This window comes from Mytilus californianus, unplaced genomic scaffold, assembly GCF_021869535.1.
Source record: "Mytilus californianus isolate M0D057914Y unplaced genomic scaffold, xbMytCali1.0.p SCAF_8, whole genome shotgun sequence".
Classification (NCBI taxonomy): Eukaryota; Metazoa; Mollusca; class Bivalvia; order Mytilida; family Mytilidae; genus Mytilus; species Mytilus californianus.
Genome location: NW_026262734.1, coordinates 80,523,498 through 80,537,250, shown reverse-complemented (window position 1 = coordinate 80,537,250; position 13,753 = coordinate 80,523,498). Strand labels below are relative to the sequence as shown.

The 13,753-nt window shown below is 29.9% G+C and overlaps 1 protein-coding gene across 2 annotated transcripts in view; it reads right to left on the bottom strand.

The window, feature by feature from the left end:
* LOC127711628 (tetratricopeptide repeat protein 28-like) overlaps positions 1-13,753 on the bottom strand; it is a 111,488-nt gene that overhangs the window by 35,115 nt on the left and 62,620 nt on the right. The window contains exon 1 of one of the 2 annotated variants that reach the window (XM_052217735.1): positions 9,101-9,783. The exons of the other annotated variant lie outside the window; for it this stretch is intronic. Within the exon in view, the coding sequence (XP_052073695.1) occupies positions 9,101-9,163 (63 nt within the window). The 5' untranslated portion in view covers positions 9,164-9,783. Of the gene's footprint in view, positions 1-9,100; positions 9,784-13,753 lie in introns of those variants that run through there. 2 annotated transcript variants of the gene reach the window in all.

Sequence of the window (13,753 nt, the reverse complement as noted above, 5' to 3'; positions counted from 1 at the left end):
CCTGCCTTTTTTTTTACTCAAAACTCCTGTCCTGCCTTTTTTTTTTAAATTTCATCCTAGGCCCCCCCCCATAAAAATCAAATGGTAGCTCCCTTACATGAAGTTCTGTTTTTGGGATGTTGTTCAAAGTATAAGGTGAACAATAAAATTCAAGCTTTCAACAAGACTGAAATTTTGAGTCAGCATTTTGGTTTTTCCTTTAAATTGTTTCACATGTAGGCATTTTTGAGCCTTTTATAGTTTTGTTTTACTCATTGTTGAAGGCTGTTAAGTGACCTATACTCGTTTTAATCCATACCAATTGAACCCTGGTGGAAAATTGTGACACCAACAATCATACCACATCTCCTTATATTGATATTGTTAAGTGAAATTTGTAAAAACCATGCAATCAAGTATTCATGAAAATGCAGTTGTTGACCACAATCAACGAAATTGGTACCCATTAAAAAAATACAACCAAATATTTAATACAAGTAATAGACTTTTACAGTAATAGTATTTACAAACACTGAGTGTTCAGATTACATAAATTTTTACAGTGAACTAAAACTGATGACCTTCTAATACCATGAATAAAGGCTTTATTATAATCAACTTCATAAATATAATATTTAAATGGTATATTCATGTATTTTTATTTATAACCCTCTTAACAATAAGATCGACAGTACTTGTTGAAAACTATCTAGGTCTTATAACTCACTTAAATGAAAAAGCGAGACTTAATATGAAACCATTTACCACAAAATAGTTTATGTGTTCTAGGTCAAAGGGCAATTCTGTGGTAAAGTGCTAATTTACAATGTTAGTTTTGACAACTTTGATGTTCATTCCTCTGTTGGTTAGAGCTTCCTCATTTAACATGCATTAATTGTACCGAACCTGCCACCCACCCCTATCACTGTCTATTCTTGCCATTCCTTTAAATGAAAACACAAAATCTGTGTAAAAACAATGCCACAACTCCTAAGATATTTTGACTTTAAGTAAACTTTAAATATCTAAGCCCTAATTAAGTAATTACAATGTTTTAGGGTTCATTTGTTTGCAACATAAGATATTCACATTTCTTTTGCATTCTAGCTTTTGGCATTGAGTGGTTTTGGTAAAAGGTAATTAAGAAAAAAAATGTTTCATTTACAGCAAATTTGGTATGTAACTTTTTCCCCTTGATTTCTCTCTGTGGTGTACCAGCCCAGCCCCACCCCCCCCTTTTTTTTTTTTAAATTTTATGCAATTTCAAATAATGTTAAACAAAAAGCAATAATATCAGACAATACCTCAATTTACTACTAGACAAACATCAGGGTGCCCTTTTCACAAAAAATCTAATGACAAAAATTGATTGTAAGTTATATACTGAAATGTTCATGACTTAAAAGAGTATTTTTTAACATAACTTTTTTGGTGAAATTGATCACTGAAACTCATAAAGGCAGTAAGTAATTTGCATAATCATTGCAGTAAATATAGCAATAAGTTAATTAAGGTAGAAAAAAAATTATTAAATAAACATGAAACCTTAACCCTAATTTTGTGAGTGACAGGCATAAGATATTAAACTACCAGTACACCATGACCAAGTTAAAAAATTCATCAACAGACTCAATATCGTAATCCGTTGCTAAGTCATTAACCTGCAAATATTAATTGAAAAAGTGTGAATAATAGTTTAACAGGTACCGAAGCTCCATTCTTATAACTGACCATTATCGTTTCGAAGGAAATTAATTTTCTTTCATGAACCCGTCATAACTATAACATCGTCAATTTCATTTCATATTATCAAATTGAAAACCGATTTGATCAATCTTAAGATATCTAATATCTGAAGAGAGATCAAATTATTTTCAAACCAAATCAAAATCAATTTCATTTCTTTGTAAATTGGCAATTTCATTTAAATTAAACACATAATAGGGTACTGACTTATGATATAAGAAATATAAATTTAAGGAATTCATATATGCCTGTATGGTTCTAAAATGCCTTTACTGTAATGCTTATAAAACAGAAGTTAGGTGTAACCTGTAACATCAATGAGGCAGCATCCCAAAGACCCAATGAAACTGAAATTGACATTTTGTAATCAACATACAGCCTCCTCATATGGAATATTAAGTGTCCCCACCATCTGTTCCCTAAACTGGCACCAGGGGCATTCCATAAAAATGGTCTTTAATGAGGTCAACACTTTCTTGAGTTATCAATTGATTATATAATATATAATTAAAGTTGCGGAGCTAATTTAGCTTAACCTCTAAATAAAATTGTTTTCTTTACGTAAGTTGTTAGCAGGTTCCTGTCTCCATTGACATATACAACCCACATCTTATAAATAATTTATATTTAAAGAAAAATGATTGAGAGGAATTTTAATAATAGAAATATTTAAGCTATTTAAAGGTGTCATTTAATGATCTTTTTGTTTGTATTCAATCAAATGTAACTATATCGAAGTCTGAAAGATCAAAATAGTTGTGATTACCATTATCTATCATTTGATACTAACTAAAATACCTCGTCCCTCAAAAACATTATCGATTAATTAATTAATAAACAAATCAATTTACTCCATTAAGAAGTTAACCAGTGCTAACACATTATAGTTTAATGTGTCTCCTTTCAGTTTCAATATAATTCTTTTCAAAGGTTTCATGCTTAACAAGCTTATATATCTGTCTAAAGGCCTTAGTTAACTTCGGTCAGTTCCAGTTGCATTAATTTTCAAAGATTTTCCATTTTCTGCATTTAATCAAACGCTCCTATTGACGTTTAAACCGTTTATGTAGCCAGACAATATTTTATTAAGTTGACGTGCCACTAAAACATATGGAGAATCTTTTCCAGCTCACTTGTTGCTTTCATGGTCATGTGGACAGCATGCTGCTTGGCCGTACCCAGAATTCACGCTTTATTTGGTAACAGGGAATATGACACAAAAGATAATTCACTGAAAACCAACTGCCTTTCCTTCATATAAACAAGTATATTTTCAGGTCAAGGTCTTCTCTGGACATCAAAATGTAACTTACAAGAAGTATATCTTAATTTTTTGGAACTGGATTGTTAAAGACACGACTTCTGCTTAAAACTCTTAAGTGAAAAAAAATTGGGAAATCAGATTGACATAAATAAAATAAGCTTCTAGCACAGATCATGAAAATCATAGTACTTTTGCTTAAATAAAACAATTTTTTTTTAAAAAGCAACCAGTTTTCTGTCCAGCATTTAGTTTTGAGTTATACTTCCAATCTTTTAAGTTTTATTTTATCTTCTATCAAATCTTATCAATGGTTATGAAAAATCAAATTAAACATTAAAAAGTCTAATGGATATTTAAAAAAATAAAGGTTATGAAATTCTCTTAAAATGTTACAAAAATATTAATGCCAGTTGCAGATGCTTATAAGTACTAATAAACGTGCCTCATCTTTTGACATGTTAAAAATTTTAATTTCATTCTTGGCAGATGTCCATTTCATTAAAAAAATTGAAGATTCAAAATATAATATTACAGATATCAAAGTATTAAAAACAACTCTAAATACTTCAAAATGAGCTAATGACTTCCACACGACTTAATAACACCTTTTAGTGAAAAAAGCCTCCTTGACCAATTACCCTTAAATAAAAGATAAACATCACAGTTTATTGAACTAAGAAACAAACATTTAATTCAGAAAACTTTCACCTAATGTTAGGTCATTAAAATAAAGGACATAGTACCCAAAATACACCAACACTGTTTTCTCTCGGCAGGGATTAAAATGATTACACAATCCTAGTATTAAGCCAAATCCCATAAACCTTTGTCAAATACCGAATTCTATTAACTATGGTCTACATAAAATGCTTCATCTTAAACGAGAGAAAATTAAAACGATAAATATCTGTTGTTTAGGACCTGATCAGTTGCATAAACATATATAATCTTTACAATCGGTAATAAATAGCCTAATGTACACAGGTTAACAAAATGATTCTATGTATATTTATATATACTTCATAAAATCCTTAACCTTCTGTCAGCGTGTACCTTGCAGATTTTTTGTGAATAATAAGGGCTTTGTAAGTAAAGATATCGTTAGTGTTAGATTTTAGCACTTGTTTGATTTTTAAACTGTTAAGTGTCAACAAGTCGAGGTTTCGTGTTACTGGTTTTTGATAATTTTACATTCAAGATTATGAATTTCCTTAAACAAGCTGTTAATATTTTATCATCTGTACTGGCTTTCCAATAAAATTTGTACACCTAAAACCAACCTGTTAGAAATGACACCCAATTACTGCTTTTTCATACATCATGATAATTAGGTACAGCTGCTTTAAGCAAAATTGCTATCTGTTGAAAACGATTCCCATTCAAATTGTGTAAAATATGAAATAAGATCCAAATCTCTCAGCATATAAAACAATATTGAACCTCCAGTTCAAATATGGCAACAGCTTTATAAGATGAATAATTAAAGAGACAAAAAATTAAACTTTTCACAGCAGTTATCAAATTTTCAGTCTTTAGGAATAAACATGCATTTTGACCTCTATAAGTCTTATTCTAGCAAACTTAAGTATTTCTGGGTAGCACTGTCCAATTATTTTTATTTTGACCTCTATAAGTTTTGTTTCAATAGCAAACTAGTATTCGAATTAATTTTATTTTTGACCTCTATGAGATTTGTTTCAATAGCAAACTAGTATTTCTGGGTAGCTGTCCAAATATTTTTATTTTGACCTTGATAAGTCATATTTTAGCAAACTAGTAGTGCTGGGTAACACTGTTCACTTAATTTTGACTTAAGTTAAGAATTTTGGCCATATTTTACGATATATGCTAAGTCAAATCATTTTCAAAGGCTGCGCATTTTACCATAGAAATGGACAATACTTGTCAACAGAAACCATTGTACATTTCACTATGAAGAAATGGACATTATAATTCATTACTTGTAATCTTGTTACATTGTAAACAATAACATCAAACAGTCATACCTGTCAGTAAATTATTTCAGTAATCTGTCACAGGACAATAAAACTTCTGATTGGTTATCTTATCATAAGCCATGTGACATTCTGTTAGTTAGTCAAAGGTCCAAAAAAAGAGTCCCTAATATTGCAAGGGCTAATTTTTTTCAAATCAGAAAATGTGATGTGAAATTGATGTTTAACAAGTACCCATCTAGGTCATGAGGTCAAGAAGAAGAAGAACCAATTGACTTCCCATGAACAATTTACAGAAGTCAATTCGTCAAAAGATATAAATAAAATTTTACGTTTTGAAAAATGGTCTTAAAGATATTTAGTAAGCATAAGTCTTCAGCAAACATTTTAAGAATTTCTTTCAATATTTTATGATACAATTTAAAGGTCTCTCAGTACTTCATTAGGAGAGAAATAAATAACCCACATTTTTACCACAAAATAAGGTGTTCATAAAAATCTTAATATTCCCTTTGATAAAGATAAGATTCCACAATTATGAAGCATTTGAAGCAGAATACAAATTTCATGCAACAACGATTTTATCTGTTTTTGATTCAGCGCTGCTTATCGCAAGCTTTATGAAGCCATCAACCCATATTAGGTTGAAAGGAATGCACAACCTTGAAAAATTATGGTACACTAGAAGCAATTTAATAATAATGCTGATATCATCATGGATGTCAAATAAAATTTCAACATCTATTTTATTAATCAAGAATATCATTTTTAGTATCACAACTTCATACTCCTTAATGTGTACCTCAAAACAATTTAGTGCAATGATAGTATCATACCAAGTTTGATAGAAATCACATAAATTGATTGATCTGTGTATCCATTGTTCCAATTATTTTTATGTGTGAGCTATTGAGGCACTTGTAGGGTTTGTACAATCATATAAAAAGAGGTACATGTATGTTTCTAAATTTAGAATTATTTACAGTTATATATAAAAGGATTATCTCTGTAAATTTAAAATTTACACCTTTGAGCTAATGTATGAACATTCTTCAAGCTAAAACACCATAGAATCATCTTTAAACTTAGCAAAAATCACCCCTTTTCAGTTTTCTGGCCCCTAAAAAGTCATGATCTTCCAAATCTATCATAAAAGATTTGGTGACAAGTTTGCAGTGAAGCATAGTATGGTTTGAGGGTAGATGACCACTGATTGATACTAAACCTGTCAGATTTACACAAATAGATGTCTTTATTTATTGTACAACAACATGTATTGTCATATTTTTTATTTGCCAAGACATATGTAAATGTTATGGACCCTGATGAAATAATACCTAAATACCTTAGTTCTCAAATGACTTTTTTCTTGACAAAAATTTGTTTACATACTAAAGTTTTAAAATCAGCATTCTTGCTTAATCTTGAAATAACAAAATAATAATCTTTAATCTTTGTGATACTGCTATACATAACATTTTTGCAGGTACTTATAATTCAATGATCAATGCACTTTCTGAAAGAATTTTTGAACCACTCAAAAATTGGACCAATACAAAAACATTTCATTGTTAATGTAATACATTAAATACCACTGAGACAGCAACCTAACAACACATAGGAATAGAATAAACATGAGGACAGTATGTATACCAGATTCTTATAAAGCAAGTGTGCAGTTTAATCCTGAGGCTAGTACATTTCTGCAGAATCTTCTTCATAAAAAGATGCATGAGAATGTACTAACAGAGTTTTTCGAAGTCTTTTGCCATATAGGCATTTAAATACCAAATGAGAACGATTATCATTCTTTTATTACATAATTCATCAGTGATATTTTTTAATTTTTCCAAGAAACAGTATATGCTAGTCTTAAAACAGTTTGCTAAACTGCAAAGTTAGAGAATCAATATTACTGCAAAATCTAAAATTTGAAGAAAAAAAAGATGTTTGTTTTAACACTATATCAATTTCAAAGCTTACAACAGCTGCGTAAATGATCCATAGCTACATGTTTTTTGTCCGTTGCTATCGTAAATATTGCATGAAAATGTGATCAAAGAAAGCCATTTGCATGTAATTCTATTGTTTGCATGGAGCATCAAATGCTTTTTGAAATTCAATTACGAAAATCGTACTTCTGTCTAGTAATCATCATGTTGCTAGCGTAAACTGATAGTAAACATCGTGAGAATTAACAAACGTCATGTTAGGTAATCTCCATTACATTCTCGCAATTACAAGTTATCTATAGTTGACATCAAACGCTTTCACTTAATCGCTTTAATCAGTTTATCTTGTAAGTTAACACATCGTTATGGCACCCGAACAAATGAAAAGGCCTTTTGTCCTTTGAATGCAAAATAAAATGAATTTTGAAAGTTTATATGGTTCACCTTGCATAAAATCTCTGCAATAGGGTTATAGGTTCAAAATGCTATTTCAAGGAAAATTTTAATCAAGGCAAAGTTAAAGTTTCTAGTTTCAAAAATAGATTATTTTTAGTATTTTTTCACACTTCGCTAGACCTTTTCACACAAGTATTATAAATGAGCATTACTAAGGAATCTGTATTTCCTCTTTTATGAAACTTATATAAGGGGTTACAATCTCAACAAGTTCTATAGGAAATATTTAGGACATAAATCATAACATCCTTATATTTAACTCCAAGTTTGGATTTGTTAAAAAAAAAGAATGTATAATAGTTTCCAACCAACAGTGCAATATATGCGTTTGCAAACTTAAACAGGCACAGCTGTTGCCGTAATAATGCATGTATTCTGCATTAAATTGAAATTACATCATGTATTCATTAAGAATTCATTTAGTACTAACAGGTTAATTCAGAGAATAAACTCTTTGAAATATAATTTCAAGTTTCAAATTCTTTAAAATACAATTTCAACTTAATTTCAATGAAATATTTGCTACTTCTCATTCTGAATCAATACACATGAATAGATTCAAAGCCGTCTGCAGCGGTAATCACACATACATAAATATACAAGTACAAAACTTTTTACATTGATTATTTGCTTGGCTGCTGTGTTAAATTTCCAGACAAATTAAAATATTTGTAATGAAAACAATTATTTGACCCTGAAAGCTCTCATTTGTAACAACCAAATTTCAAATATATTTTAAATGAGAGAGATACATTTGAAATATAAATAGAGAAATTAGTAAGCTAAACTTTCTGCTCCTAATTCTCTTTCAAAATGATAAATCAAAATGATGTCCGACAGCAAATATTTTGGTTCATGCATGCATAGCTAAATATGGTGTACTACTTTGTGTAAAGTTTCATTGAAATCCATACAATATTATTATTGGAAAAGTTAAGCTAACAAGATTCAATGACATTTAATTGCCAATCATTCTAGTGAGGATCGAAGGAAGAAATTTCCCCGTAAGAAACCAGCTCATGTAAACATTGACTTTATTGAAAAGTAACATTAAGTAAGCACATGTTATTTGCTGTACTTTATTAACATTCTAACTCAAAAGTCAAAACAAGTAGACTCCATTCAACTAAGACTTATTATTCTGACATAATTTATGCCAACCAAGTATTTGTTCTAATACTGCATGTGGCTGAGCTGACACGCAAAGGAAACCATTATATAAATATTGGGCTAAAAATATCAGACCTATTATAAGCTAAATAATAAGCTGTTTAACTTAAATCATAGGCATTTGACCCTTAAGCATCAGCTTGAGTCTGCAAGTAGGCCTGCTTTTTGCTTTCTACATCAACAGATGTTACATAAGGTTAAATACACTCTTTGCAATACCTTATAAGGCAATTAATTTTCTGAGGTTTAAGGTAAAAGCATCTTAGCATGAAATTTCTCCAGCTATTTTTTAATTAAGGCACTGTTCAGTAGCAATAACTGTCAATTTCAATTAACCACATGGAAATATTTCACCTCTGAACTCAAATAAACGTCAAGAAAGATCATGCACCATTTCAAATCAAGATATGAAATTTACATAACAATAATGACAATCTACATCATTTAGTCTCTGGTGGAGAGTTGTCTCATTGGCAATCATACCACATCTTCTTATTTTTATATACAATGATTAATGAAGTAATTATAATTAATGGACAATCCTTTATATATGATAAAACTATCAAAACATGGCTTACCTCTCGTTTATATTTTTTAAATTCCTTCCCATTTTTGAGTGACCGATAGGCCCATTTCATCATTTTAATGGAAGAAACATATTTTTAAACTCCACACAAAAAATCATCCACATTTCAAATTTTATTTTTGAAATCAAGCACCATATTACTCCATTTTATTTTCCCTGTATTTTTTCAACACAAATTAACGAATTAATCCAATGTTAACCTTTAATTCAAATTAAATTCTATTGTTGAACTTTCATATGTCTATTGTGTTTTATTATAATCCATTTAACATTTGTTCCCTCATAATGGAAAAAAATCCATGATAGATCATTGGTAGATATCAAAAGTTTCTGATATTTTGTTTCAATCTTCCAATTGATTTATCCACTATCTAACAATTATTTCCAACATCATAACTTCAAAGACTTCGAAAAATCCAGGTGTGCTTCACATAGTGTTAAAATTACAGGTAATTTTCTTTTATTTCATTTCATTCAAGAGAAACCCAATAATAACAAATTACATATTTTCCATTAAGTATTATAATAAATTTTGGTTATTATTTTTCCTCTGATTTTTTTCACAATTTTTAATCCTTTTTAGAAGGACACAATATTTTTGCATACACTCGTATTGACTATTCCAAAATAACAATACTATGCACTGTATAAAGACACCAGTCACCTTTAACTATTGATTAATTAGCATAGTACATTCAAACACAGGTAAACCAAACTATAAACGTTAACATATTATTCTTATGGGCCAATCGGTTAAAGTGATGTGTGCAATCAACTGTGATCTGAATGCCGTGTCCAAAATAAAAGGGCCAAGATTTTAATTTTGTTAAGTTTATGTATGAAACGGGATCTTAAGATTTAAAACAAGCGTGCCTAATTGCGATTATTCATATCAAGACAGAGTCAGATTTAAATTTTATCTACATGTTCTACCTAGAGAATTGGGAATTTCAATAGCATGTGATTGGTAATTTAATTCAAAAGAGTCAGAGACAAATAATTTAATCTATTGTGATGGGGATGATTTTTAAATCAGTCAATATGTGAGAAATTATCAAATATATCAATCAATCTATTCTGAAAATCTATGATGTCATGTCAAAACAGAAGAAAATCATTTCTTGTCAGATTTTGACGTTTCTATATTATGATTCATTGAAATAGATCCCTTCAGATTTACAATAAGCTGATCGACAACATAAAAACATGTCTATTATGTAAAATTCCACATCCAAACTTAAATCGTAAACACACGAAGGCTTTATTCAGCCTTAAAATTTATTTGCTATCTTAAATTTTTATGAAAAGATTTTAAATCGTAGGTAAAGATTAGAAATAATTTTAATGCCTTCTTCATACCAAATTTTAGAGAATACAACGAGGATATGATACATATCTAGCCCAATATAAAACGCTATTTATCCTCAATTATATTTACTTTCTTAAAGTAGGGGGATTTGTATCGGGATATTGCCTCAATATAACCATTGACATTTTCAAATAAATGGTTACACGTTTCCAATAAATATTTAAACGTTAATTCCTTAAACCCTCATAAACTCTGAGTAAAAGCTTTCTTTTCTCTAATATTTAAACAAAGTATACCACAACTTTATGAAATTTAGTATTACTAAATTCTCTCAATATATCTTTGATATACACTCTTATAAAATTAATCAATTTTTTTGGTAATTCAGTATGTACGTCACTTTATTTCCGACACAAACAAAATTATTTAAAAAGTGTGCTTCTTCAAAACTTTACTCAAAGGTAAGGTTTGAATAACTGAAGAATTTTTTTTTTAATTTATTATGCAAATTTAAAAAAAGTAGTAATAAAATAATTTAATATTCCACTTTAGCATCCTTGACAATTCGCTTGTTATAGAAGAAATTACAGGTCCCTTTAACAGATTTCCCAGGTGTCTTAATTCTGAAATCGTAACAAATACAAAATGAGACGACATATAAAAACACTGGTAATACAAAACCTGAAAGATCATCTTCAATATATTTTTCTTTATAATTTGTAATGATATAATTTACAAAGTGAAAAATCGTAAAACTTGGGCGGAAATTTTTTTTTAAACAAAGCGATAAAGATAACACACTTATCGTTATACCTTTAGCAAATATGATATGCAAAACAGATGTCTTTTTCTCAGTCAAATGAATGCAAAATGTTTAAAACATACGCTTGAATCAAATTTTATAATTTTTTCTAAAAATTGGTATGAAAATAAATAACACTTAAAAAGTTTTATTGCTTCATTGCTAATTCATCTAACACCAGACAGCTTACAGGCTTTTTATGGTCTTGACAAGTATAATATAGTCATATTCGTGTTCATGAAACAATGCCTCAAGAATATTTCATAATACATTGTTTGTTCACACATGTACGTATTATGTAATTTACAATACTCGTTCCAAATTGACGTCAAAGCTTTTTTTATGTACAAGAACATATTTATTGTTAAATGAAAACACCAAAATGGAACCACAGGCTAAAGCATTTGTCAAAGTACATGGTCAAACATTTGACGACTTGGAACTTGTACTGGACAAGGACTCATATGGTCTGGTGGAATTCCGAATTGGATAGCAGTTAATCAGTTTCATTCATGTACATGGTCGGGTTGTTGTCTCTTTGACACATTCCTCATTTCCATTCACAATTTTACATAAAACTAATTCTCACTTCATAATGTGAAAATCAAAACTGACATCCTATAAAAGATTCTTTTATTTTAGTAGGTACCAATTTTTCAAGGATTGAGGAAGGAAGAATTGTATCTTTGTAGATATTTAGTTTTTGCCACAGTCTGCATGCAAGCCTATAGAAAATGGGCCATTTGTTGAACATTTAAACGGCTTTCCTATTATACCCAAGAAATTCAAAAAAAGAAGATTAGGTATGATTGCTAAAGATGGCAACTATCCATCAGTGACCACATGACCAGGATGTTTAAGCTATCAAACAGCTCCCCACAAAAAAACAGCCCTAGTACATATGCACTTACAATTACATCAACAAAAATCTGTTATGCATTTGATCAAGACAGTAGACATGTCATCAACATCATGTACTCATTTTTTTCTGCAATAATTAATTATGCAAAAAAACTGTCAATAACAACAGTAACTGTCAAGAAAAATACTACACTCCTCCTTAATTTCAGATTCCTTAACGTTTTTTTCAATTTATGTTTATTTTAATGAGATGCAATCTAAATTGATGAGAGTCCATTTATAACAATTAAAATCTAATTATGAATTACCAAAATATAATAATTGATCATGATTGTGTCACTTTCTTAACACCCAGTTGTCAATAGTAAGATATTGCTGAAAACACTGACTTTAAATGAGAGGTGGAAGATACAAAAGGGACAATTACACTCCTAATTCAAAGAAAACTGACAATGCCATTGCAAAACAAAACAACCAAACGACCAAACAAGAAACAACAGTCTAAATAAAAATGGCAACATCAAATACTAGAAGACTGAGCAACAAGAACCCCAGTGGTGATCTCAGGTTCTCTGGAAGGGTAAGCAAATCTTTATTACATAAATCAGGAACATCCTCTTCCAACAAACTATATCCTCAATATCAATTTTGAACACCCCCCCCCCCCCCCCCCCCCTTTCCCACATACACATACAAAAATTTAACCCTACAATGACAGACTCAGTATCAATATTGAACTGCACCAGAAGTACATTATAAAATTTATCCCAGCCCTACAGCTGAAGATGCAATCAGTGTCAACCTGCACCAGGAAATTCATATAAAACTTTACAGCCATTTCATCATAGTAAATTAATCAAGTTTTTATAAATCGTTGATAATCATGCTGAAATTGCCGTGCAGCACAAGGTCGTAAAAGTTTTAATTGTCTGCTGACAATAACGCCTTCAACAAGGAAATAGACATTGCCGTTAAACACAGAGTTAAACATCCTTTCAATGAGAAAGTTAGCACTTTATTTCTTTTGTCGTAATGGTTAATTGGACATGAACAGAATTTCTAAGCCGATCGGAACAATAACACTTTCGGATAACAGCGAAAACCAACAATAAAACAGTTATGTAAAAACCTTTCAGTCTATTTCAGCAATAATTCTTTTGATAATTTACAACTTTTGATATAAACAAGAACATCATAAGGTTAAGTTCACTGTAAACTGAATAAGAAACAGATTTGGATTAGGGGAACATATCAGAATGAAGATGGATTAGGTTCTATTATTTAGACCACCTAACTTTACAACCCCATTAACCTAAAGCTTAAAATGATGGAGGTCTCTATTCAAGTTTACAAATCTCTGTGGTATGGTACAACATTTCTTTGAATAGTTTGTATCAACAATGGGACAATCACTTTCACCGACAGCGGTTTTTTATTTGAGATTGATTCCTTAGGTATTTGTGGTTTATGAACTAGAAATTCGTGGCCTTTCCTAAAACACCAAAGCTTAAAATAGTCCAGCTGCCTTCCTATCTAAGACTGGTAACTGTGAAAAGGAATTAACACTTTTGTGAAATGTGGTTATTTTATAATCATTTCATTAAAAACTCTTTTTAAACTTTTTAAAAATATATTGCCTTTACTATTTATAAAATAAGGTAGTAAGAATTCAG